This window comes from Acomys minous, assembly GCF_964271855.1.
Source record: "Acomys minous genome assembly, chromosome: 3".
NCBI classification, from domain to species: Eukaryota; Metazoa; Chordata; class Mammalia; order Rodentia; family Muridae; genus Acomys; species Acomys minous.
In genome coordinates this window covers 2,910,867-2,937,816 of record NC_140485.1, presented here as the reverse complement: position 1 = coordinate 2,937,816, position 26,950 = coordinate 2,910,867, and the positions used below count along the sequence as shown (strand labels likewise).

The 26,950-nt window shown below is 44.2% G+C and overlaps 1 protein-coding gene across 6 annotated transcripts in view; it reads left to right on the top strand.

Annotated features, from left to right (window-relative positions):
- Positions 1–26,950, top strand: part of KIZ (kizuna centrosomal protein) — a 103,924-nt gene that overhangs the window by 63,843 nt on the left and 13,131 nt on the right. For 3 of the 6 annotated variants that reach the window (XM_084776137.1, XM_084776134.1, XM_084776133.1), the window contains 5 exons: positions 2,389–2,470; positions 8,511–8,673; positions 17,352–17,417; positions 19,953–20,039; positions 23,219–23,315. In XM_084776137.1, coding sequence (XP_084632263.1) covers positions 2,389–2,470; positions 8,511–8,673; positions 17,352–17,417; positions 19,953–20,039; positions 23,219–23,315 — 495 coding nt within the window. Of the gene's footprint in view, positions 1–2,388; positions 2,471–8,510; positions 8,685–9,462; positions 9,604–17,351; positions 17,418–19,952; positions 20,040–23,218; positions 23,316–26,950 lie in introns of those variants that run through there. The other 3 variants (XM_084776135.1, XM_084776136.1, XM_084776138.1) reach the window with 3 other exon arrangements.

Genomic DNA, 26,950 nt, shown 5'->3' with positions numbered 1-26,950 from the left:
GGCACGTGCTGCTGTTCCAGACTAACTTAGGTTCTCAGCACCCATGTGGTGGCTCACAGCCATCTGTAACTCCAGGTCCAGGGGATCTGACACCTCTGGCCTCTATAGGTAACTGTACGTAGAAACATATACACACAGAAGTTTTCTTAATCTTTAAAAATTTAGCGCCAGGCGTAGTGGCGCGTGCCTTTAATCCCAGCACTCGGGAGGCAGAGGCTGGTGGATCGCTGTGAGTTCGAGGCCAGCCTGGTCTACACAGCGAGACCAGGATAGCCAAGGCTCCACAGAGAGACTCTGTCTCAAAAAAAAAAATTTTAGCAAATAACACAGTTAAATGGCATAGAACAAATGATTTAACAGAACTCTGTATTATCCCATTCAAAACTGTAGCTCATGAAACTTAAGACATTCATGGACACAAAGCAGCTCTTAACCGACACAAGATAGACAAAATAATTTCTTGTAGCCTGTTGGATCCCAATAGAATGCATTAGAAATCAGTAGCAAGAAGCTGCAGAAATAAACAGACTCATGGAGACTGAACAGCGTACTACTGTGTGATGAATGAGCCATTGATAAGTCAGGAAGGAACGTTAAAAATTCCAGAATCAAATGAGAATGAAAATAGGAAATAGGGAACCAGTGGTTATAATGAAAGATCTGAGAAGCTAAAGCTGTAATAACCTGCATTAAAAAATGAAAAAAGAAAAGCAAAAAAACTAAAATAATTTAATGATACACCTTAAGGTCTTAAAAAAAAACAAGAACAAACCAAACCAAAAGCCAATAGATTAAGAGAAATAATGAAGAGCAAAGCAGAGAGTAATGAGATGAAAACCAGAAGAGCGATACCAAGAATTAGTGAAACAAAAACTTAGTTCTCTGAAAGTAAGATTGCTACACCCTTAACCAAAGCAACAATGAGAGAGACAACGCTTAGCAGTCATGTTGTCTGTAATCCCAGGCAGGACTCTGGAGGAGAAAGCAAGAGGATTGCAGTTAAGTTTGAGGTCAGCCCCTGGAGTGTGTGTACGTGTGTGCGTGTGCGTGTGCGTGTGCGTGTGTGTGTGTGTGTGTATGTATCTGTGTGTGTGTATGTGTGTTTGTGTGTATGTGTGTCTGTGTGCCTTGTCTGTGTATGTGTGTGTGTATCTGTGTTTCAAAAGTTTTTTTAAGGTTTGTTTCTATTTATTTTTAAATGCATCTGTGTGTTTGATGAGTCTGTCGTGTGCCAGTGCCCTGCAGTGAGTACCCCTTTGGCTGCCCACGTTCTCCCCCTTGGCCTGTAGGAGCCCCTTCGAGACAAGCTGAATCTTCTGGCAGTCCTGGTGATTGCTGGGAACGTCCTTAGTTTCTAGTACTGCATGATGTTTTCAGTTCATCTGATACATTTCCAGCAACCAGATCGGAGGGGAGGCCTCTCTTTAAAGGAGCCGCCTTAGCCGGGCGTGGTGGCGCACGCCTTTAATCCCAGCACTCAGGAGGCAGAGGCAGGCGGATCGCTGTGAGTTCGAGGCCAGCCTGGTCTACAAAGTGAGTCCAGCCAAGGCTACACAGAGAAACCCTGTCTCGAAAAACCAAAATAAATAAATAAATAAATAAAAATAAAGGAGCCGCCTTTTAGTTTAACAAGTCCCAGGGGTGCTGTTGCAGCTCACATCTCCTTCTTAACCCTTCCACAACAGCACCTTAACTGTTTCCGTTGTGATGGTCATGATAAACATGTCACAAGATGTTGTTGAGATGGAGATACGATTGATGTCACTTACTGACATGTAGGAGACTGACCATACCATGCTTCCAGGGTACATGGCTGTGCTTTAGAATTATTCTTTGAGCCTTAAAATGTATTGTGTCTAGGTCATAGTATGGACCATTTTGTGAGACTCAGTAGGCACTAAGTGTCTCGACTTTGCAAAACTTCCTGGCTATTTTTATGTGTAGTCAAAGTTGAGAACTTTTGTTAGCAATAATATAACAAAATATGTTTTTTAAAAAGAGGGGTTTGGGAAAGATCGCTTAATGGGTGTAGTCCAGAGCCAGTCTAGCTGTAACAGCAGAGTCCAGATTCATTGAGGGACCCCGCCTCAGTTAAGGTGGGAAGTAACAGAAGACACGCAGTGGCCTCCACCGTGTGCACACACAAGTGAACACAACCAGACATAAGATGCACACACACACACACACACACACACACACGCGCACGCGCGCTCTCCCCCCCCAAGAGGATTTGAGCAGTTTTCTAGTCTCAAATATGTTAGGTTCCAGATTTTTCTTGATAAACATTGTTCTAGTAACTTGACTACAAGGCCTCTAAAGATGCGAGAATTCACCCATTTCTACATATATTTACAGATCTATAGTGTATTTCCTATTTCTGTTTTATAGAGCTGACCAGGAACCAGATCGGCACTTACTGAAGACCCAAGAGCAGTGTGTGAGGGAGCATGACAGTTCTCTTAAAGAAGAGGTATGTGGTCAAAGCAAGGGTTAGGGTTAGTAGTAATGTGTATCCAGATAAGTTCCAATATTATGTAAGCTCCTTGTTTGGGGAAATAGTATATTCTGAATGATAAACATATTTGGAAAATGGTAACAATGGTAAATGAGCTATTATGACAGGCTGATAACATTTGTAACTTTCTGATCTTAGATTTTGTGCATGTTTTGTGGAAGGATCTAACTCCAGACTTAATGTTAATTCAGGTTCCAGAGGTAGCTTAAACACATCTGCCACAATGTCTGAGGGTTTAGAAGCATCTGGAACATTCTGGTTTTCTGTCTGTATGCCATATTTTAAAATATTGTAAAGTCATTGATGCTAAGCCAATAAATACATTTTTGATCCATTATTCTACATTGTACACAAGTACTAGTCCACTTCCATTAGAAGGAAAGAATGAAATGTAGCCCCTTCCTCCTGAGGCTGGTTACCAGGATGCACATAATAAAATGGCAAAGAATGTGTGCTCTCAGAAAAGGAGCCCAGCTACCTGGAGAAGCTGTGAGGGAGACGGAAGGCGTGCAGGGACCTGTAAGGTGACCCTTTAGAAATAGGCTTTAAGAGTGGGGGTGGGGGATGGGTTGCAAGGAGGGACTGGGAAGAGTTGGGGCTGCACTTAAAATGTAAAGTGAATAAAGTAATAATTTTTTAATGTAAAGAAAAAGAAATAGGCTTTTAATAGAGTAAGACTGAAGAAAATGTTTGGGGTGACAGGGAAGGACTGTTGGGAAGTGAAGAATAGACTAGGAAACCCAACATCTGAGGCAGTAAAGCCATTTTTTTTTTAATTTCATTTTCAATTGTGTTTATGTGTGGGTGTCTGCATGTGAGAATGTGCAAGTGAATGCAGGTGCCTGTGGAATCCAGAAGAGGGTTACAGATCTCCTGGAGTTTGGAATGCTGCTGCAGGCCTGTGAGCAGGGCTAGGATGGTTTCTCCTTAAAAACGGGAGTAAACAGACAGTTTCTCACACGTGGAGGTACAGCTGAAGAAATGCACAATTCCGAGGAACAGTGTTTTTACCAAAATGGTGACCTGGCCTGTAAACCTCAGAACAAGTGCTTGTTTGGTTTCTGAAGCTGTTTTGGCTTATGTAGTGCGCACACGTGCACGAGAGGGACAGCTGTGCTGGGAATTGAGGCCAGAATGGTGCTCCTGTTAAGCACGTGTTTACCATTACTCTACACCCACAGCCCTCAGCATCCTCCCACGATAAAGAGGGCGTCTGAGTTGTTCCTGTGTATTGAAAACAGATAGATACTTAGTAGATATGATGGGTTAAATCTCTCTTTTTAGAGAAAAATCTTAAAAGTAAGTGATTTTGAAAAATTAAGAAAGCTCCGTTAGAAAATTCCAAGTCTGATGAAGTGCAGAAGTGTTTACTTTGATCTCTCGGATGGATCCATAGCTAATTAAACAGCCACATGCAAATGATGTTTACCTGTGGGTCCCTCGCTCTCAGCTCTAGTCAGTTCCTTCTCCTGAGTAAATACATGACCAAAGCCATGGAAACTCACTGTCCCCTGGAGACTAGACCAAATCTGCCAGCACCTGGGGAACCTGCTAGGCAATTACAGAACTAAGCTACATGCTTTCAATTCAGAAAAAATTGTAATTGCCGTGTGGGGTGGGGCATGAGTTAGGATTGTCATTGAAATACAGAGTGACTTAATATTCCTTTTCTCCCAAAAGGAGAGCTTTTTCTCATGGGAGAACTTTGACACAGAAGAACAAGTTACTGACGTCACTCAGGGTTAGTCTGGTCTAACCCGCACAGTTTACTTCCCAGAACATGTGGTCCCTAGTGATGGCTTGTTCTCCAGTATCTCTCACATAGTCACTCCCCGGCCCTTGGGATTATTTCTTCATCTTTTAATTGCTGCACAAATAAAAATATCCCCTCCTTTAACTTAACTATAACGGGCACTGGTGCATGTTTTTCTTTAAACAGGAAAATGTTTCTCTGTAATCAAGAGGGAGGATTTTGAGGACGGTGGTAGTCAGATCTGGAACTGTCATCTGCCGCCCTCGCACCTCAGGCTGTGTGAGTGGCAATGCCCGCAAGGAAAAGAGAATTTAACTCTGCCCAGTGCTTCCACACTTAGCTCCTCATGGACCCATGCTGCTCTTATAAAAGTCAGATTCCTTCAGAGTTGGATGTGACTTTTTTAGAAGAAACAAGAATAAGGCAAAACTTTGCGGTGTCGAACAGAATACTGCCTCTGTGCTGCTGTCCATAAATACTACTGTTAACATGAGAGATGAGCTTTAACATATGAAGTATTTACACAGAGGGCTAGGAGTATAGCTCATTGGTAGAGCACTTGCTTACCACATGCAAGGGTCTGGGTTCAATCCCCAGTAGAACACACACATAAGCAAATGTTGCCCCGTCTAGGTACAAACCTTTCGTTCTCCCTGTCCTGCTTGCTACAACGTGAATTTCCTTTAATAGTATGACTATTCTGTTTCATTTTGAATGGCTTTACATAGTCCTGTCTACTATACACAGCCTCCTGTCCACTATACACAGCCCCCTGTCCACTGTACACAGCCACCATGTCCACTATACACAGCCCCCTGTCCACTATACACAGCTCCCTGTCCACTGTACACAGCCCCCTGTCCACTATACACAGCCCCCTGTCCACTATACACAGCCCCCTGTCCACTGTACACAGCCCCCTGTCCACTATACACAGCCCCCTGTCCACTATACACAGCCCCCTGTCCACTGTACACAGCCCCCTGTCCACTATACACAGCCCCCTGTCCACTATCACATCCCCCTGTCCACTATACACAGCCCCCATGTCCACTATACACAGCCCCCTGTCCACTATACACAGCCCCCTGTCCACTATACACAGCCCCCTGTCCACTATACACAGCCCCCTGTCCACTATACACAGCCCCCTGTCCACTATCACATCCCCCTGTCCACTATCACATCCCCCTGTCCACTCTACACAGCCCCCTGTCCACTATACACAGTCCCCTGTCCACTATACACAGTCCCCTGTCCACTCTACACAGCCCCCTGTCCACTATACACAGTCCCCTGTCCACTATACACAGCCCCCTGTCCACTATACACAGCCCCCTGTCCACTATACACAGCCCCCTGACTTCTTTTAGCTGCCTGTAGAACATTTAAATTTATTCTTTTTTTTTAAATTATTATTTATTTATTATCATGTATATAGTGCTCTGTCTGCATATACACTCGCAGGCCAGAAGAGGGCACCAGATCACATTATAGATGGCTGTGAGTCACCATATGGTTGCTGGGAATTGAACTCAGGACCTCTGGAAGAGCAGACAGTGCTCTTAACCTCTGAGCCACCTCTCCAGCCCTTTAAATTTATTCTTTCCCCTCATTAAGAAAGGCTCATAGGGGCTGGAGAGATGGCTCAGAGGCTAAGAACACCGGCTGTTCTTCCAAAGGTCCTCGAGTTTAGTTCCCAGCAACCACATGGTGGCTCATGACCATCTATAATGAGATCTGGTGCCTTCTTGTGGCGGGCAGACGCACATGCAGGCAGAATACTGTATAAATAATAAATAAATCTTTAAAAAATAGAAAAGAAAGGCTCACAGAACATCTATACAATTCAGGTTTTCATATATTCATTTCCTTAGAATAAACTCATAGATATAAAATTATCTGCAGGCAGAACACTGTGTATGTAATAAATAAATCTTTTAAAAATATATATTTATTTCCTTATTTTATGATACTCTATCTGCATATAGAGCCTTCAGGCCAGAAGAGGGCATCACATCCCGTTATAGATAGTGGTGAGCCACCACATAGTTGCTGGGAATTGAACTCAGAACCGCTGGAAGAGCAGCCAGTGCTCTTAACCTGTGAGCCATCTCTCCAGCCCCTCCCTGAGCTTCTTGCTGTGATGTGGTCAACCATTTTCCTACTTGCTCACTGTTCATTTTTCTACTAGGAGAATAATGATTTTCTTTACTGATTTATAAGAACTTTTAAAATAATAGATTTGTGCATTTTCTTGCAATATATTTTGGCAGCTTGATCTGTTTTTCATTAAGGGTGTTTTGGATATGGTGCCTCATTCACTAATTGTTTCTTTTATCTACTTATACATTTTTATGTATTTAAATATAATAAATGGCAAACTTGGGGATATCCATTAAGAGTCATTAGAGGGGGGCCGGGCATGGTGGCGCATGCCTTCAATCCCAGCACTGGGGAGGCAGAGTCAGGCTGAACTCTGAGTTCAAGGACAGCCTGGTCTACAAAGTGAGTCCAGGACAGCCAGGGCTACACAGAGAAACCCTGTCTTGGGGGGGGGGGTGCCACTGCTACCTCTAGGCAGTGGCAGTGGTAGTGTACACCTTTAATCCAAGCACTGGTGAGGCAGAGGCAGGCAGATCTCTGTAAATTCAAGGCCTCCCTGGTCTACAAAAAGAGTTTCAGAAAAAAAAAAAAAAGAAGAAGGAAAAAGGAAGAATTACCAGTTATATCACATATTATAATTTGGAAATATGTACTTGAAGTTGTATCAGAATTTATAGATTATTTTAAGCCCAAGAAAATAAAAAGCTGTGGATTCAACTGTAAGATTTCTAATGGTGAAGTTTTGTTTTTAGTTCACACTTTTAAGATGCTTTGCCTATTTCTAGGATTTCTGGGCACAGGCAGATACAATCAGGGTGGGCCTAAAGAGCACCATGGGCGGCCAGTGTGAGGATCCTGTCCAAGGAGACTTTCCTTCCTCCTTGGAGACCTGAGGGGCAGACAGGGTGAAGAAGTGTTTACAAACTGCTGCCCTGTGAAAGCTGGTCCCAGGAGCCAGCCTGGGCCTAGCTTCAAGGGCGTTGTCTGCATCCCAGTCTGCAGAAACAGAGCCCTGAGCAGATCATCTACGTAGACTTGTCAGAACTGAAGTAAACTCTAGGGACAGTTGATACAAATGTAGGCAAAGACCCTAACCATTAGCACTGCAGCACAAGGTCCTAGCTACAAGGCTAACTTAACACCAGGCTCTCTGGCCAAGAACTACAACTGGGTGTGGTGGCGTGCTCACCTTTAATCCCAGTACTTGGGAGGCAGAGGCAGATGGATCTCTGTGACTTCTAGGCTAGCCTGGTCTACAGAGAATAGCCAGGATAGCCCTATCTGGAAAAAACATGAACAAACAAGCAAAAAACAGGTCAGTTTTCTTTTTTCTTGATGTGTTTTTCTTTAATTCATTTTTATTTTGTAGGTATTTATAGATATGTGTGCCTATATGTCTGTGTTCATCACATGCATGCGGCATCTACAGTGGTCTGAAGAGGCTTCAGATCCCCAGGGACTGAAATTACAGGCTGCCTGATACAGGTGCAGGGAACAAAACCCAGGGCCTCAGCAGGAGCAGCTAGTGCTTCTCACTGCTGAGGCCTGTCTCCACACCCTGAGCCAACTCTTAGGAGTCTGAAAAACAGGGTTCATACAGAGAGAGGGTAAACCTTTCCTTCAGAAAGGAGGCCTGAGGGTCAGCTTCAGTGCACACCAAGGGAGACTAGGCTATCTCAGGTAAGCAGACGTGATCGCATTTCACAGATCTGTTTCTCAAGTAGGACATTTGTGTAGTACGCAAGTTCAGCCTTCAAAAACACCACATTATTGCAAATGAAATTTGTTATGTATAATTAAATTGTGCTGAAAATAACCAGATTTTTAAAAATTAAAACTTTCTCATCTATTTTCATCATTATTTTTCCCCTTTCTCAACTCTTCTCAGGTCCTCCCCACCTTCCTGCTCACCAGTGTCTTGTCGGTTCTCCCCCTTTCTCTAAACAAACAAACAAATAAACTGCCCTCCTCTGTTATTTTGATCTTGATGACATTTTAATGTCAGGAAACAAATTAAATTCTAGGTAAAGCTTAACCTAAAGTTGTATTTTAAGTCTAAGTCTTTGAGAGCCAGAACAGGGTTCTAGTTTGTTTTGACTTTTTTTGTGTGTTTGTACTTTTTTTGAAACGCTGTAGGCAACAGCCCTGAGAAAAGTCCTTAAGGAAGGCTGTGGCCCCAGGCCAGCTGTTGGCAGTGACGGGTCATCTTGCAGCATGCCATCAATTCTGAAAGACAATAATGGAACAAAAGAAGCAAAACCCGCTCTGCGGCTCAACAGTGTCCTTACAGGGGAGCAAGGTAACTATTGTGTGCGGTGTTCACAGCAAAGAGGCATTCAGAGTCCCCACAGCTTCCTATCCTCGAGGCACGTGTGTAAGTACCATTAGCCAAAGCCCGGGTTTCAGGTGCCCAGCGTGCTGCTTGTTTTGAGGTGCCTTTGGGTAATGTGTGTGTCCTCAGGCAGGGCAAGAGTGGGAACCCTAAGTGCAGCTCTGTTGAGCCTCTAGTGAAGTAAGCGCTTGCATGTTAGGAAATCTTAAACCAATCACTTACAGCACCCTCTAGACAAGAAATAAATTAATAAAAACTATAAAAATAAAATAATCAAAACTCCATGCCTCAGAGGTTAAGAGCACTGGCTTCCCTTGGGGAGGATTGAGGTTTCCAGCACCCACGTGGCAGTCTACATCTGTCTGTTTATTCCTGCTCTCATCTGGCTTCATGCAGGCAAAACATTCTTGCACATAAAATCAGTCTTTTTAAATTTTACTTATTTATTTTTGGTTTTTCGAGACAGGGTTTCTCTGTGTAGCCTTGGCTGTCCTGGGCTCGCTTTGTAGACCAGGCTGGCCCTGAACTCACAGCGATCCGCCTGCCTCTGTCTCCTGAGTGCTGGGATTAAAGGCGTGCGCCACCACTGCCTGACTAATAAAATCAATCTTAATACAAAACACAGATAAGGCTGGGAGGGTAGCTAGTGCCTAGCATGTGTGAGGCCCTAGGTTCCAACCCTGTGCTGAAGAGTAAATTTGCTCCATAATATTGAAACACATTCTTACTATGTTTCTAATTTTTAGAAGTCTCAAGTGCTGTAGAGATGAGAGCAAGGTAGCAAGCACGGCTGCTGCCCCAGTCACAGGGAAGGCTCCACACACCCGACAGTTTCCGTCCCCACATGCAGTCTTTCTGCGTAACCAGAGCATTCAGGGTTAACTGGTGCTGGGTCCAGTGACTCAGTGAGGTGGAGACAGAATAATCTCAGCTGCTGCGTGCAAGCTGTGCTGCTGCTGTGACCCAAGCAGCCCTGAGCACTGAGCTCTGCGTCTTGACCCTGAACACCCCTTGCCTGTAAGCGCCTCCGTCACGCAGCTGTGCAGCACCTGTAGGCGCTGTCGGGGCCCTGGTCAGTCGGCCAGTAACTAAATGGCAAAGTATAGATGTTTCTGCTCTTTTTTTTTTTTTCCTGTACTAACTGAGCTTAAAACGCCTTAACACTAATGTTTTTAAAATGTACTAGATAGGAAGTTTGCTTGTGCCTTGGGTGCAAACGCTATCCGGCAATAATCATGCTTCATCCATAAGACCTAGTAAGACTTCTGCACACATGTTAGGTGTGTTTGTAGACAGAATCTGAATTGTATCATTACATTTTTTTAGGCTTAGAATATTAGCAAGCCACAATTAGTATTCTGAACGGAGCCTTATTTGCTGTACATCTAAATTTACTAGATCCTTATTTTGTAAAGTGGTATGTTGCTTCATTATAAATTCAAAGGTCTGACTTTCAATATTTATACAAGTGAGCACGTGGTTGCCGAGGTGCTGGGGCATGCATGTGCATATGAGGCAGCTTTGTCCTTGTTTACATGCAGAGCAGACCGGCTTGCTTTTATGGTAATGTAATTCACGGCATGATGAACTCAGCTTCTGTAATGAACTCTTGTTTTGAAAATGGAGTTTACACCAGAGCAATTATTATGTATATGTAATGTTTCACCTTATTTTTAAACATTCTCCCCACTGATGTCCACTGTGCTTTTACTTGTCATTCTGAGGAAATGCTGACAGGGTTCCCTGGGGTTTTTTGTTTGTTTGTTATTATTGTTGTTAGTAGAAGAAATAGAGATGATCCCTAAGCTTGAGAGACGCCAGCTGAGAGCAGGAGTAAACAGACGGAGTCGCTTGCCTGTCCTTTCCTTGTAGCTGCCTTTGAGTGCGGAGGTATTTAATGGCTTCTGAATGTATTTCAGTTAGGACTCTAAGCCTGTGATCATGAAGGGTCACCTGTATACTTATTTAAAATAAGTCGTAATTCTAACAGCCCACTCTCTAGCTGTCAGAAGTTGGCAGAGAATACTGTGCTTTAGCATACTGAAGCAGTAGCCACTGTAAAATTACACAGGAGAGGCAGGCCAGGTGGCTCGGGTCTGTAGTCCCAGCACTCAGGAGGCAGAGGCAGGCGGATCTCTGAGTTGGAGGCCAGCCTGGTCTGCAGAGTGAGTTCCTGGACAGCCAGGCTACACAGAGAGACCCTATCTCTAAACAAACAAACAAACAAACAAACTAGCACTAGAGTCCTGGAAAACTTTGCTAAGTGCTTTTTACTAGAACATTGCTGTTCTGTCCTCACCCCCCATGCCCTGTCCTTCTAAGCACCCTGGAGCTTCCCATGGAGCTCATGTCTAAGTGTCTCGTGTACCCCGGCTCTGCTGCTGTTGTCTTGCTGTGTCTATCCTCATAACTACTTGGTCTCTTAAAGTCTCGATCTTTATCATTTAAAAAATGTTTTGTCCGTTATCATAATTATTTGGAGATTTGATCTTCTTGTAGAGTAAGGCAAGCATGTAATGTTTAGTTTAAGATTCGGTGTGCCCACCCTTTATAGTAGTATATTGCTTATCATGTTCATGTAGGTTCATGGTGGCTTTATGAGCACTCTATCTAGAATATTCTCCAGAAACTGTCCTCTGGATGTTGAAGAGACTAGCAGTTGAGCCTGGGTTTTGACATCAGTCTGTTTCCCTCTCGGCTGTGCCACTAAGTAGGGAAAGCATATGTACTCTCTAACAGGCTGTCTTAAGGGTGGAATGGAGTCAGCCAGGTGTGATGTGTAAACCTGTCATCTAGTATATGAAAGGCAGAGGGAGGAGGAGTACTGCGAGTTCAAAGCCAGCCAGGTCCACAGAATAAAGCCCTGTCTCAAAAAAAAAAAAAAAAAAAGAGGACTGGGAAGTGAGTGTGATCAGGTTGCATGATGTGAAACTCCCAAATAATCAATAAAAATATTGTGTTGGAAAAACTATATTTAAAAAAATTAAATGTGGGCTGGAGAGATGGCTCACATGTTAAGAATACTGCCTGCTCTTCCAAAGGTTCTGAGTTCAATTCCCAGCAACCACATGGTGGCTCACAAACATCTATAATGAGATCTGGTGCCCTCTTCTGTTGTGCAGGCAAAACATTGTATACTTAATAAATAAATATTTTTTTAAAAAATTAAATGTGATGAGACAAGTGTGAAAGTGGCAAATAGGCAGTAGCTGTTCAAGACCTCCTGTCTGTGGTAAACAGTAATATTATCCATGCAAATGTCGGTGATAGTAAGGTCTTCTGTGCTGGGTCTCACAGCCCCTAACATTCACAAAGCAAGCTCAAAGAGCGGTGAGGGTGCAGCACCTCAGAAAGCGAAGTCGCCAGATGGGCCTCCAGTAGCCTGTCTGGCTGTCTGACAGCGTTACCTGTCATTGCTCACCATCCCCGAGTTACAAAGTGACTGAGGACCAAGAAGAGCCTGAGCACAGTGTGACTGAGAGTCCTTAGGTGGTGCTCCCCAGCAGTGCTCTTCAGAGCTCCTTCAAGAAATCCCGCTTGAGGACACAGCTAATGATTTGACTCCACAAAGATGCTTTTAACTCTTTGGAAGAAAGTCTTGAAATTTTTCTGTATACTTTTGGAAATTCCAGTTAGTCCCATAAGGGAAACCCTTAGTGATGAATTTCAGGCTAGCTCCTGGGATCTGAGCCATCTGGCGCTGTGTGCCTAGGAGCCTTCAGTGACTGTGCACTACTGAGGGCCTTGATGGCCGTGCAGCAGGCATTTCCTGATGTGCTAGCTAGTAAGTGTCGATGGACAATGCAACATTACCCAAAATGCACTCTGTGCAGAAAATACTAAGATAAATAACATATTTTGAGGCCAACCCCTAGGTCACTTGCTTTATGCAGTGTACATACATACTATACAGGACCATGTTGAAGAATTTGAAGGAAACTAAAAAGTGTGAGCCTCCAATTCACAAATACGTTATGTAATTGAAAATGAAGTCCTTTTTTCTTTGTTTATTGTTTTGTTTGTGTATACTAGGCTTAATGAAGTCCTTCTTAATGGCTAACATTAATTTTTTGTGAAACACACATATATATTCACATATATGGGACCTTAAAAAAAATAGCAGGTCAAATGGGATATCAGCTTTTGCAATATAGTAAAATTATCCTTATTGTTTTTCTGCATCTCAGTTTTGGGGGGAACCTTCCTAGTAAATGAAACTGATTCCTAATGAGACTTGGGGTTACTCTAGTCAAATCACCTTGGGGTATAAGATTGAAAGCCACTGATAGAACTCTCCCTTGGTTTGACCAGGTTATAATAGTAACCCTGATGTGCAGAAATGCTCTCAATGTGGCTCTTCCTCTGTCTGCCTGCTTCACATCCATTTAGAAAGCAGTAGGCAAGCAGGAGGGCAGTCAGCGGCCCAGGGCGGGCTCCAGTGCACGGCTCCAGTGCACGGCTCTGAAGTGAACGAGTGTCTTGAGGCATTAACATGAGAAGGACACATTAGCTCTCTCTGTGTAGTTGAGGAGCTGCTTTGTGCAAAGCAGACCTTTTACTGTGCACAACTGTGGAGAGAGGGTCAGTAACAAAGGCTGTAGCGCCTCATTTAATAAAGCAAAGCTCTGAGCCTTCCAGGTGTGAGGCTCAGGGCTGAGAACCTGGACCACAGCCAACCCTATGGGACTTCTGTTTACAGCCCATGCCCTCTCTCCTCTCCCTCCCTCCCTCCCTCCCTTCCTTCCTTCCTTCCTTCCTTCCTACAGAGGCTGTGGCTCTCACTGTGCACTGAGGGATCAGTGTGCCAGTGTTCCACTAAGGGGGTCAGTGTGCCAGTGTTCCACTAAGGGGATCAGTGTGCCAGTGTTCCACTAAGGGGGTCAGTGTGCCAGTGTTCCACTAAGGGGATCAGTGTGCCAGTGTTCCACTAAGGGGGTCAGTGTGCCAGTGTTCCACTAAGGGGGTCAGTGTGCCAGTGTTCCACTAAGGGGATCAGTGTGCCAGTGTTCCACTAAGGGGGTCAGTGTGCCAGTGTTCCACTAAGGGGATCAGTGTGCCAGTGTTCCACTAAGGGGGGTCAGTGTGCCAGTGTTCCACTAAGGGGATCAGTGTGCCAGTGTTCTACTAAGGGGGGTCAGTGTGCCAGTGTTCCACTAAGGGGGTCAGTGTGCCAGTGTTCCTCTAAAGGGGTCAGTATGTCAGTGTTCCACTAAGGGGGATCAGTGTGCCAGTGTTCCACTAAGGGGGTCAGTGTGCCAGTGTTCCACTAAGGGGGTCAGTGTGCCAGTGTTCCACTAAGGGGGTCAGTGTGCCAGTGTTCCACTAAGGGGGTCAGTGTGCCAGTGTTCCACTAAGGGGATCAGTGTGCCAGTGTTCCACTAAGGGGATCAGTGTGCCAGTGTTCCAGTATCTTTACTCCCCCTCTTAATTGTGCATCCTCTGTAGCAGAGAAGTCCATCCTTAAAGATTTCACTATCCTCCCAGAGGCATGTGCCTTGTTAGTTGGCATACAGAATGAACCTCAGACAGCACACATTCCTCAGTTGACAAAATCAAGGATTTCCACAGACCTCCTTGTTGTTAACAGTCTACCCCTGTGTATTTGTCTAGTGTCTTACTGAAGAAATCCAGATAAAACAAAGATTAATGTTATATCTATGAACACGTGTGTCTGCATGTGATAGGTAATACACCAGTTACATGTTTAAATTATTAGCACACTACTTGGACTGAGTCTTGAGATACTAAGGACAGAAAAGACTACCCTGCCCGCAGTAAGCCTCAGCCATTTCTAACCTTTGTAACAGTCCTTTAGGACTCAATTAGAGTAACTCACCCTGCTGGTCAAACAGAAACAAAGAAAAGGTTGGGGCCAGCTCAGTGGATGTGGAATCCAACTCAAACTTGGAGATTCAATGTTTTCATTCCTCCATCTTGACTTTTGCTTTAGCAGCACAAAGGCAGCTGTATCAGGGCATCTGGGTCAATTAGACCACAGTGTATTTATTAGCAAAAGATGAGCTTAACAAGGATGCTCTGGGAACCAGTGGGGAGCAGCCACGCCTTTCCTTTCTCTTTGGCTTCACCTAGAGAAGTGAACTGCTTGAAGAACTTTCCAGGGCCATCCTAAGAGGCTTGCTTTTTATAAAGTGGGACAGGCACAGCTGGACCTCTGAAACCATGCGAAGGGTGCAAGATGCTCTGGTCAGTTTCCCTGGAAACACTCAAGCCGGGAAGAAAGTGATGCTTAGTAAGGCTAAAGAGAACATGTTCCTCTGAAGTGCTCACATCCCCAGTGATGGCACTTTTATTTGTATTCACACCAATGGCCCTTTCAGCACCAAGCTTTCATCTAAGCAAATGATACTTTACATTAAATCATAAAAACCCAGCACCTTAGATGTGTATGTCACACAGTGGACCCTTAATTTGTCAAACAAAGGAATAAAGATGGGGAATTAAGGCGTCTCCATAAATGCTTGTTGATTCAGGCCAGGACGCCGACTCTCAATCTTTCACTCCACCACCACTTTCCCCACCCCACGTGCCCATCCTGGCAAAACTCGTCTCCTTAAGCTGCATGTGAAAAGGGCTGACGGCTTTTATCTCAAGAGGATTAAGCCTCTAAGAATGTCCATTCAGCCTCTCATTCTTTTAACACCAATTCTGTTGGTCAAGCTGTGTTAAAAGTGTTGCTTCACTGTGCCATTCCTCCTCAATATCCTTCAGCCAGCTGACACTCGCACCGTCACACTGGAGCATCCATGGAGAAGCTTCACAGGGCAGCATCTGCTCACAGGGTGCTGCTTGGGTTCTGGACACCAGCTCTCCAAACATTAAAGCCTCTGTTTTATATAACCAAGCTGAAAAGGAGCTGGAAACATACAATGGCCAGGTTGTCATTGGTGACTGGATTTACCCCAGGAGAAAAGAATGCTGTGACAAGCTTGGGCCACCCAAGTGTAGTGGCATATAACCTCCAGGACGGCAAGTTCACTAAGAACACTTTTTTCTTGCCTTGTCCCAGAAGTACTTTACTGGGAAGAATTAGTAGAGACATGTTATATGCTGTGCCGGGTCAAGGAACTTCCAATGAACGGGAACCAGAGCGTCATTTGCTATGCTGTTGTTCGTGGTAGTCTGTCTCTGGCGCCAGCACCTCTGCCATTGAGCCTATTACCTCCTGCTTGCAGTTGGGGGACAGAGGCAGTCAATGTGGATGTGTAAGAGTGGAAGGACCTTGCTGAGGACTGCTGTCGCTTAGTGTGCCTGCATTTGAGGACACGAACTCAGGCTTGAGAGATTCTCCCAGTGAATCTACAGTAAAACTCCACGTGGGCTTTCTGTGCTGTGCGACATCAGGACTTCCCAGTGTAGGTCCCAGGCGTAAGCATTGTATTACACATCCAGGTCTGTGTCCAGACTGAGCGTTGTGGAGTAGGAATCGCAAAGCTGGGAGAGCCTCTATGGATCAGGTTGTAAAATGGCCTTTATTTTACACAGACAATTCGAATTGAGAGAAGAGGTCAGGATTTAAACATGTTGATAAAATCGGGAGTTGGGGAGAACATTGTTTTCTTCGAGCTGCTGTGCCAGTGCCACAAGCTTCCGGGTGCAGTGACCTCTGCTTGTAGTCCCAGATCCTCAACAGGTGCAGCCGAGACGCGGCGGCACTAATGGGAAGCTTACTTCAGAAATGGAGACAAAAACAGTAGGATTATTCTGTCACAGTTCACGATGCAGAAAACCAAGGTCCCATCAGGGTCAAGCTCCAGGGAACAACTCTTCCCAGCGTCTGTGGTTTTGGTTTGTGATGTCATCTCCTCGGTGTTTGCGTTTGCCTCTTTCACGCCGCCCCCTTTTGTGTGTGTGTCTGCTCCTGTACCAAGTAGGTTCTAGTGAAAGTGCAGGAAGATGTCATCTTGCCCTCCTCAGCTAACGTGTCTACAATAATCTGTTACCAAAGAAGATCACGTTCTGAGGCTTGAGCAGATTTGAATTTGGAGGTGAAGAAGGCAGCATTGAGCCCACTGTAGGGTTTTACGTTTTTAGCATTTGGGTCCCCTCATGCCCATTCTTCCTGGCTGTTCCGTAAGTGACAAAGAAAATGCCAATAGGTCGGATTCTTCTGTTCCCACAGATTAGTGAGCATCAGTTGCTACAGACTGTGTTTACAGAGCTGCACAGAACTGAGTGTGGCTCAGTGCTAGCGCTCTGACTCAGCGTGCATGAGCCCGTGCATCGCATCCTCAGCTTTAACAGAGATTAACCTCCTGTGATTAAACAGTGGTGAGCAGCAGGCAGTGCCGTTGTTAAGTTTTGTAGGGAGGTACAGTTGTCCCTCAGGACACAGGGGAATAGGCTCCAGGACCCCTTGAACACCAGACTGCACACATGCTCAACTCCAGTGTATAAAATGGTTTGGTATTTCCATAGAGTCTACCTATACCCTTCCACACATTTCAAGTCTCCTCTAGATTACTTTAAACACCTAATGTGATGTAAATGCTACATAATAGTGTGTCATTTAGGAAGTAATGACAAGAAGAAAATGTTTGTAAATACCCAATACTAACATCTTTTTTTTTCCCAAAATATTTTTAACCCATGTTTGGTTTTGGATCGGTGTGGATGTGTGACTGAAGGCCACAGAGAGGCAGAGGTGGTACCCTCAGAGCTGTTTCAGTTCAGCTTGGGAGCAGCCATGAAAGGTCAGTTACAAGCCCGGCATTTATTTTCAGATTTAATTGTTGATTCTCAGAAATTAAAAGTGGTATGTAAATGTCTTTTCTGGTGCGGCCCCAGCAGCCCCTGTGACTTGGGTGTGAGTTCCTTGTGTGTCAGCAACGCCCCGTGGAGGAAGCAGATAGAGAAACCTCATAGTGGGTTGTTGGCTGGGGGACAGGGCTAGCGCGGAAGTCCAGACATGAAGAGCCCCTGTGCAGACCCATGCTGGTGCTGCCCACAATTGTAGACTTGGGGCCCTTTTTCCTCTGAAGTCTTAAATAGACAAGCATCTTCCATATTTTCCTAATTGTATAGGTACTCATATTCATTTTTTTTTTTCATTTTTATTTGAGCAGATTACTAGATACCTGGCTTGTGGCCTTAAAGTGTTAATATGTGTCTTTTGAATTAATTTTAGAAATACAACTTTTGCTTTTAATGTTATTTTGCAAAAGCAACTGAGTTTGCTTCATCTGCAGCGCACCTCATATAACATGAAAAACCCGTTTTTAACATGTATAGAAATATATGAAAAGTAATAAATAAAACCTTAGCATTCTTTATACAGAAAGTGTGTTTCAATTTTAATTTTAGAATTTCTACCCACTTCATATAGGAGCAGTACTTACACATCCTTAGTTGAACGCCCCAGTTCTCTGTGGGTTCAAGGTCTGCTTTCCTTGCTGCGGTGATAGTATTGTTGTATCTCCTTTTGTTATTCCTTCCCAGACCCTATTCTTTTTTTTTTCTTTTTTTTTTTTTTCATTAAGGATTTCTGCAAAAGCAGTGGGCAGATTCTTTGCCTCCAGAAACTCCTTAGAGGCTAGTGAAACACATGTGTATCTTGTAATGGGCTATTAAAAGCACTTGTTCATCAGATATATTCTTTTTATTTGTAGATTTAGGAGTATTTTAGCAGGTGTACATTTGCATATAAAAGAGAATAAAAGACAAGAAGTTGAGGCTTTTCCTTTCTCCCCTCAGCATCATCCCTCTCCCACCCCCCTCACTCGGCACATTGTCACTTTTTTTTTTTTCTTCTCTAGCTGCTTCTATTTCCTAGGCCCAAAATGCATATCAAAAAGAAAAAAAAAGAAAAAGAAACGGTCTTAGTGGTCCCTCAGCTTTGCAGGAAGATGGATGATTGGGCTCTGGCAGCTTATGTAACAAAGTAGAGGAAATACATCTATCTCATTGTGTCATCAGCCTGGAATTAATAAACAGGAGAGGTTTAATCTCCTGGTAGACACTACACTGGGTGTGGACCCCTTGCCTTGTTGTATGCTTTAAACTGCATTAAGTTAAAATTTGACTGCAGAACCAAACACTGGAGGATACATATATATGTCTCTGTGTATGAAAAGAATTGGCTTCTTTAAAAATGTTGGTTTTATCTAATCATTTTTACTACTCCATAGTTTTTGAGAGATTAACATTGCAGATGAGAGAAGTGTTTCCCAAGAGTTCCAAAGCACAGGCTACTATGTACATCAGGCCCTTAGCAGCTACCTGGTGCTCACATTTTCAGATTTGCGCCTTACTTGCAGTCAGGATGAGAGTCTATTCTTTGGCCCTTAGTCCTTTGTTTATAGCAGGCCAGCTTTTATTTCTACATGTTACTTTTTCTCTTTTATTCACCTAACCATTTACTTTATAACTTGATTGGCAAGGCAGCTGCACACTGCAGCGTTAACTGCTTGATTCCTTACTCTCTTTTTTCCTTCCAGGAGATCCTGGTCCTAAGTTTAAAAAAAAAAAAACCTCACATGCGTTGTTTGGCCTTTTTGCAAAGTGAAGTTGGCTTCCTGGCTAAGTCTTCTAGACTGTTGTGGGGGTTCTGCATTGCCTTAGACCCTCTTAGCAAAATGTGCACTCTTGCCCAAGAAGAGTCTGAAGCTGGTCCACAACCACTTAGCACCTTACAGCTCACACAGCCTCTCTGGATCCTGTTCAGGTCCTCGCCCTGTCAGAGAGAGCCTTTGCTAGCATCTAACTTGAACCTTTGCTGATCCCTCTGCCCACCCAGCCTTGCTTTCTGCTAGCAAGCGCACTCTTCTTACCCCTTGGGATTAGAATTTTCATTGACTGCATCCTACTGCCTCTGCCCCTCCTAAGATCTTTAAGGCCTTTCTCCCTCCACTCTTTCTGAGCCCTACACTGCCTCAGGATTGGGGCCTGCAGCTCTCTGGAGTGGCTGCCTCCCAGGATGCTGCTTCTGCAGGCTGAGAATGCACAGAAGCTGTTCGTTTTGATAATGAAGCTACACACAGGTCCACTTACATGACTGAAATTGTCAGCCTCAAATAAACTCTTAAATTCGTCCCTGAATCTTAAAATTTAGGTGCAATGCAGTTTTTATTTGTGGCATTCGATTGGGAGGGGGAGGTAGGAAATTGCCAATTTAGAGGAGACCTAGTTAGGGAGACCATGCACTTGAGAAATGGTAGCCTCGGAGGAATTCAAGAAACAGTTCTGAACAGTTGAAAGTAGAATGTTTCCGTGGTTTCCCTCATCTGTAGAAACAAAAGCCTACCAGTTACTGAAGAAGTCCACTCTTCAGGATAATTCAGATGAAACGGAAGAGAGATTTGAAAGTCAATTTTCATGTAAGTAGAGGCAGATTCAACACTTGAATGGGGCTCGGGGTAGCAGCCAGGACTACACTGAGAGAAGCGTGGTGGTTTTAGGGTTTGCTTTGTGATGATGAGTGGTACTGAGTCTGAGTGAGCAAGAGCGCTTTCCTCCTTAGCAGACGAGCATTTGGAAGGACCCTCCCTTCTGGGTACCTGGGACCCAGCAGGGGAATAGCGCTCACAGACCCTGTGTGTGATTCTGTCTCACAGACCATAATGGCAGAAGGCGCTCCAGGCTCCTCTTCCTTGTGTCTCTTCCTCCCTTCATCATCACATGGGCAACTTTGTGCTCTCTGTCACTCTTGTGTGAATGCTGGGAAATTCTCCACTCGTACAGTGAAAGGACTGTAAACCCCAAGAAAGCTAATATTTAGGGTTAAATATAGTTTCTTGAATCTAGGATTTTGTTTCAATTTTAATTTTCTTCTAGTGGTTTTCATTTTATTGTATCTCATTTTTTATATATTGTTCAATTTAACAAACTTAATAAAAGGTAAATAATATAGGAGAAAATGTATGGTGACTTTTTTAAAATTTTAGACTTGCATGTTTTATTTTCTGTGGTATATGCATTTTGCCTGTATGTGTGAGTGTGTGCTGTATGCATGCCGGATGCTCATGGATGTCAGAAGAGAGTGTTGTAGTCTCTAGAACCATAGTTACAGTTAATTATAAATCACTATAGAGGTGCTGGGAATCGAACCCAGGTCCTCTGCAAGAGGAATTAGTACTCTTAGCCACTGAGTATCTTTCCAGCCTGGAATGGCTTTATTTTTCTATGATCATACTCTATTTTTCCTATCAGTTGCACAGTGATTTCTTTTTTTTTTTATTTTTATTTTACCTTTATTGAATGTCTGTAATTTACACATCATGGCCCCAAATCCGTCTACTCCCTCCAGTAAAATAAAACAAACAGACAAACAAAAAAATCTTGTCACAGAAGCTGTAAAAAATATGGAACGCTTCACGAATTTGTGTGTCATTGTTGCACAGGGGCCATGCTAATCTTCTCTGTATCGTTCCAGCCTCAGTGTTCGTGCTGCTGAAGCGTGTGCACACAGTGGTTTCTTAATGTCATCTAGTTCTTGGACCACATTCAGGTTTCCATTGTCTCAGCCGCGTCTTCCGCAGACAGATACTTTTCCAAGACATATGCTTAGGTGCATCAGAACTGCCCATATTTGGAGACTACATTTTTAGTCAATATTAGTGTCAGAGTAATTTATTTTGTAGCATTCAGGATTCAGTAAGCCACTTGAGGTTAAAGACCTATCCTAGCCTGTAAGGAAAAGCTCCTGGGGAGCAGCCATTTGGGGGCTACGATTTAGCTCTGAAAATGTAGAAATCGTTGTCCCTTGGGGTGTGAAGAAGGGGCCTCTGTCTGGGTTGTGGAAAGCTCTCAGTGTGGGTCATCCGTCTGCTCATGTCGGAGACACACAGCCCGAACTGAGGCGGGTCTTAGAAGGAGTTTGTCTAACATAAGGTCTCAAGGGAGTAACACCTCCTTAGCGGCCTCACATATTTGGGAAGGCAGTGCTGCAAATGTTTTGGCAAGTATATTTTCTTGTTTTGTTTTTTGGTTAGTTGGTTGGCTTGGGGGTTTTGGGTTTTTTGTTTTGTTTTGTTTTTGAGACAGACTTTCTCTCTGTTGCCCTGGCTGGCCTGGAACTCACTTGGTAGACCAGGCTGCCCTTGAACTCAGAACTTTGCCTGCCTCTGCCTCCCAAGTGCTGAGATTAAAGGCGTGCGCCACCACTGCCCAGCTGGCAGTGATTTTGATACCTGATTGGGGGGGGGAGGTACAAAAGACAAGTATTTGGCATAAATTGGCATCTCTTGGATGTCTATAAAAATACACTACTATTAAATATATTAATAGCTTATTTTAAATAATATTTATTTTTGAAAAGTTCATATACGTATACAGTGTATTTTGATCACGTCCTGTTAAACGTCTCATTTGTGACGTGGCACTTCACAGGCTGTACAGCTCAGCAGAGGCAGCTTCCATCTCTCAGTCCGTCTCTCAGTCACACTGGATGCTGTGAAGGAGGCAGGTGGCCTGATGGTAGCACTGGGCCTCGCATTCACTCCTCACTCGCCATCACCTTCTCACCCCTGTGAGCTGCAGAGAAGAGCATCTGTGAGGGCGAAGGGAAACTTGCCAGCACTGACAGGCATTGGTGGGAGAGGGGGCTTCCTCACCTCTCACTCCTAAAGGAGCAGTCATGTTTCAGCTACTTTCTCAGATGTTTTGGGTCTCTGTCTCCAGATCTGTTCCTGAGGAGACCCACTTACATTTTGAACCCCATTTTTCATAACTCAAACCTGTCCTGTGGGAATGTGGAGACCTGTTTGAGTTCAGTGTGGACATGGTGCTGAGAGAGTTATTCTGCTGCACAGCCTGCATGCAGGCACAGCCTGTGCATTCAGTGTGGGCTCTGGGGTGACTGAAACCAGATGATGTGCAGCAGAGATGTCCAAGGCTGAGGACAGTGGGAACAGTCCAGCCATCACCCTAGGGAAGACGGTGTGCTGTGTATCTACGTCCTCAATACAGGCTGAGAGAGTGAGTGCCCTTGGTGGCTGTTAGTGGGAATGTGCTCTTCTTTGTGGGATGAGAAACAAGATTTAGCAAAGGGCTTCAGAGTGGAGAGCGTGGGTGCTTGTCATCCAGGAGTGTCCGTTATGTCTGAGACCTGGCTCCCGTACCTGTCGTCTGGGTGAGCCATCCCTGTCTGGGTCCTTAAAAGAAAAAATTATTCAACTCATGCTTGGATGTATACATCTTGGCCATTTAAAGCAGAACTTGCTGAGGACTTAGCCTAGGTCATGTGCTTGCTTAGCACATTCGAGGAGGTCTTGGGTTCAGTCCCCATACCACAAAAAAGAACGAGTAATTAAAGTAAAACTCAACAGAACTCCTTGGACAGTTTTGGGTTTTGTTTTGCTTTTAGTACAAAGAAAATTCCCCAATTCTTTTCAGTGTTCTATGCGTGTTTGGTCGCTGGCCCTAGAAGCTCTGAAACATTCTGTGGCTTGAACAGATTCTTCCTCTTGATTTTCCAAAATTGCTGGGAGACTGTGTCTGCATTTGTTTCCTGGCTGTGCGGTGGCTAACTCTCACTCCTTGTTTGTGATTGTCACAGGTTTGGATATTGGCAGCAACACGTTCAAGACAAAGACAGCCCACAAAGTCGCTTCGGAAGCTAGTTTTTCTTCTAGTGAAGGAAGTCCTTTGTCAAGGTAAAGTCGTGAAAGCCTTTCTGAATACCAGTAACAAGATGAGGAATGTCACTACGAAGTGAGTTCAGCCCTGGCTGCGTGCTGTTTTGTTGTCTGACTTGATGGAGGGGTATGGTTTGGGGTTTTTTGTTGTTGTTGTTGTTGTTTATTTAAAGTAACAGTTGAAACTTTAGTCTACCTTTGAAAATATTTGCACCAGAGCCAAGTATTGTTTTGCAGCTGTTGTTTCCTTGGTTTAAGACTCAATTGACACCTCAGTGAACCACAAATTAGCGTTTACAGCTGCTCGCAGTGGGGCTGCTTAGAGACCACACAAAGGAGGTTGTCAGGAGAAGGGCAAGGAGAAGACGCAGGCCTCCCGAGAAATAAAGTGCTGCGTTTCTTCTTTCTGAGGCGCCGGATAGAAAGTTGCTCCATATTAGTTCTTGTGTGTGGTTTCTTTTTTTAAACCAAGTCTTTGTGCCACACTACTCCGTCCTTTTCTGATTTGATCTTGCTTATTCTCCTCAAAGCACAGAGTTGATCTTTTGACATTTCCTAAAATGTAATACTTTATACAAGTTTTGTGAACTGTAGTAAGTGAGTTGCGTGCTGCATTTGCCATCCGCATCCAACGCTAACATGCAGTGGCTTCAGAAGCATTTACTGTATGAATCTGAGCAGTTGCCTGACATACCACCTACACTGTTACTTTGGGCTAAATACTATTTCAAACAATGTAACAAGTTTCCTTTGTAATAGCTCATTACGAAGTTGTCCTTTGATGATTGTATGACCTTTGAATTTACTACTTGACCCTGCTAAAATGTTAAAACATGACCTTTACATTTCCACTGCTGTGTATAATGCCCAAGTAACAAAATGACCTGATCCAGAAATGTCATATTGAAAGGAAATGAAAGTGGAAAAAAAAATCTGTTCATTTGTATTTCACAAAAGCATTACACAGTATCTTAGGACATGGATGATTTGGATGGTTTGACTTTCTAAAAAAGTGTTTATTCTAAAATTTTTGCTTTTAGAAACTTGATGAATATCCAAAATGCTTCTTTGTTTATAAGGAATTACCTTTCATACCTGGGTTTTGCTCACATTTTTAGAGAAAAGTAGGAGCTCACTGGGTTTGGGAGTGTTGAATACTGTATCGTTAGGGCTACACTATAAACTCAAGTTCAAGAGAATTTTTCTTTTCTGGTTTTTCTGTTGTTTGGTTGTTTTGCTTTTGGTTTTTGGTTTTTCAAGACAGAGTCTCTCTGGGTTAGCCTTGGCTATCGTGGACTCACTTTGCAGACCAGACTGGCCTCGAACTCACAGCAATCCGCCTGCCTCTGCCTCCCGAGTGCTGAGGTTAAAGGCGTGCGCCACCACGCCTGGCCCAAGAATTTTCTTTTCTTTTGTTGTTTTTTTGAGACAGGGATTCTCTGTGTAGCCTTGACTGCCCTGGACTCTCTTTATAGACCAGGCTGGCCTCAAACTCAGAGATCCCCCTGTCTATGCCTCCCAGACTGCTGGGATTACAGGTGTGTACCACCATACGTGGCTATTTTAAGAAACCTTTTAAAGGTCAGTAAAGTCTCTAGTTTCCAGTTTTAATGATAGCATTTGGCTTAAAAATACGTCCCTTGAGTTTTTAAGATTGTTGGAAACATTTATCTCAGTTATATTTTAAAGACATTAAAACAAGTTCTTTCTTACCCCTCCCCACACACACAGAGACAAGGTTTCTCTGTGTAGCCCTAACTGCCCTGGAACTCACTCTGTAGACCAGGCTGGCCTCAAACTCACAGAAATCTGGATTAAAGGAGTGTGCCACCACTGCCGCCTGCCATTAAAACAAGTTTATGTGCGTTCTTTGGGAAGTTCTTAGAGGCCCTTAGAAAGCAAGAAGCTCATGTAGGATATTTTCTCTGCTGGCTATTCACACCTAGCCACTTTGTTTTCCTACAAATTAAAGTAAGGACCCTCTTTTTTTATATTTCTGTATGGAATTAATTTTCTAATAAATCTTAAGTGATCTCATCACCCCCCTTTAAGAAGAATAAACCCACCAGGAATTCTTCGAGGAACCGTTGCTTTCTGCACACTTGACAGTAATGTAGCACGGGGGGCTCTGAAGGGTGCGTGCAGCTCTTTGTGCCACTGTGCTCGGTCCGGTTCTCGTGCTGGGCCTGCTGCTGTTACCGCCCCGCCCTGGGCTTCCCGAGCTCCAGGCTTGCAGTCTGTGCCCGGCTCTGCTGGAGTTTCTTAGAGGCGTACATTTAAGGGTCCCACTTAGTGCAGTCACTCTCGTGCTTTATTGCTTTTACAAGTGGTCTCGAAGCCCAGTACTTGAGGATAAACATAGCAGTGCTGCGCTGCTGTAGCACTTTTAAAAATTCTTCTTTGCTGTATTTTGTCAGTGAGCTGATGAGCAACCTCAAAAAAAAAAAAAAGACCCCCTTGGACCTTAAAAAAAAAAATGGCTTCCTCTGATGTCCTAGAGACAATAATTATGATGTGCTAGTTAAGCCCAAACTACAGCTGAGGGATTTTACTTTAAAGCAGGGGCTTGGGCGCAAAAATGCATTTATAGCTCTTTGTCTGCACCTCATTATGTGTGGGCCTGATTCATTAAGTAATTGGTTTGCAGTTGTTTACATGAGTATTAAGGCCTTCTTTTCAGCCGCCTTTGAGAGATGCATTGTGCAAACGTTGCCTGTGCTGAATGTTGAATGAGGGCCAGAGGGTCCCTCCTATTGGCTAAACAGTGCGCTCTGTTGAAAAGCAGAGAAAGGGATTGGGTGCTGCTTTGCATAGCAATGACTTTCTTAATAAGCGTTACAGATTAATACACACAAGCTATAAAAGATGCAAAGAGATACTCTTAGCACATTTACACATGCTCATTTTATTGTGACGGCGGCGGCGGGTCCTCGCGCTTTCATATTCCGTTTTGCAGAGCAGAGGCCTCAGTGTATGAGCCGTAATAGATTCCGATGTTTATTGTATTATAAATCACGGGCAGCTAGGCCGATCGGCAACAGTTTATTATTAAAGATTCTTTCAGTGTAAATCTGTTTCTACCATTGTATTTGCCTCAGTAAAATCATTTCGTGGTTGAGTGGGGATGAAAGGCATGGTGTAGGAAGGAGTGAGTCCTAATAGGAAGCTGTTCTCCGAGTGAAGAGCACTTGTTCCCTTTTGTTCCGGGGTGCATGCCAGCGCTTCCCCCTCTGCAAACACTGTCGCTCTCTACCTTCCCCAGGAAGCCGCCCCACTCTCCAGGACCCATTTATTTCCTGGAGAGTGTATCTTCACAGCTCCCTTGTAAATTCCGCTTACCGCTTCCCTTGTAACTCCAGCCTTCTGGTTGAATCAAGATAAGATTTTTGCCAAAAGAAAAGAGTGTGCGCTTGCAACATAATTGCCTGGGGGAAAGGTACTAAAAGTCACCAGGCCACCCGCACCCGTTGGCAGGGCCGCCGTGGGTGGCATTCCTTACCAGCCTGCAGCCATGGGAGCGGCCAGCGGAGGGCGCCAGCCTGCAGCTGATGGTAGATGGTGGCCGGAGCTTTTCTTTCCCGTCTGGCCCGTTTGTGTTGTTTTCCCTGGAGTGGTGTGCAGATACTTAGACACTAGTTGTCCACTGAAATAAA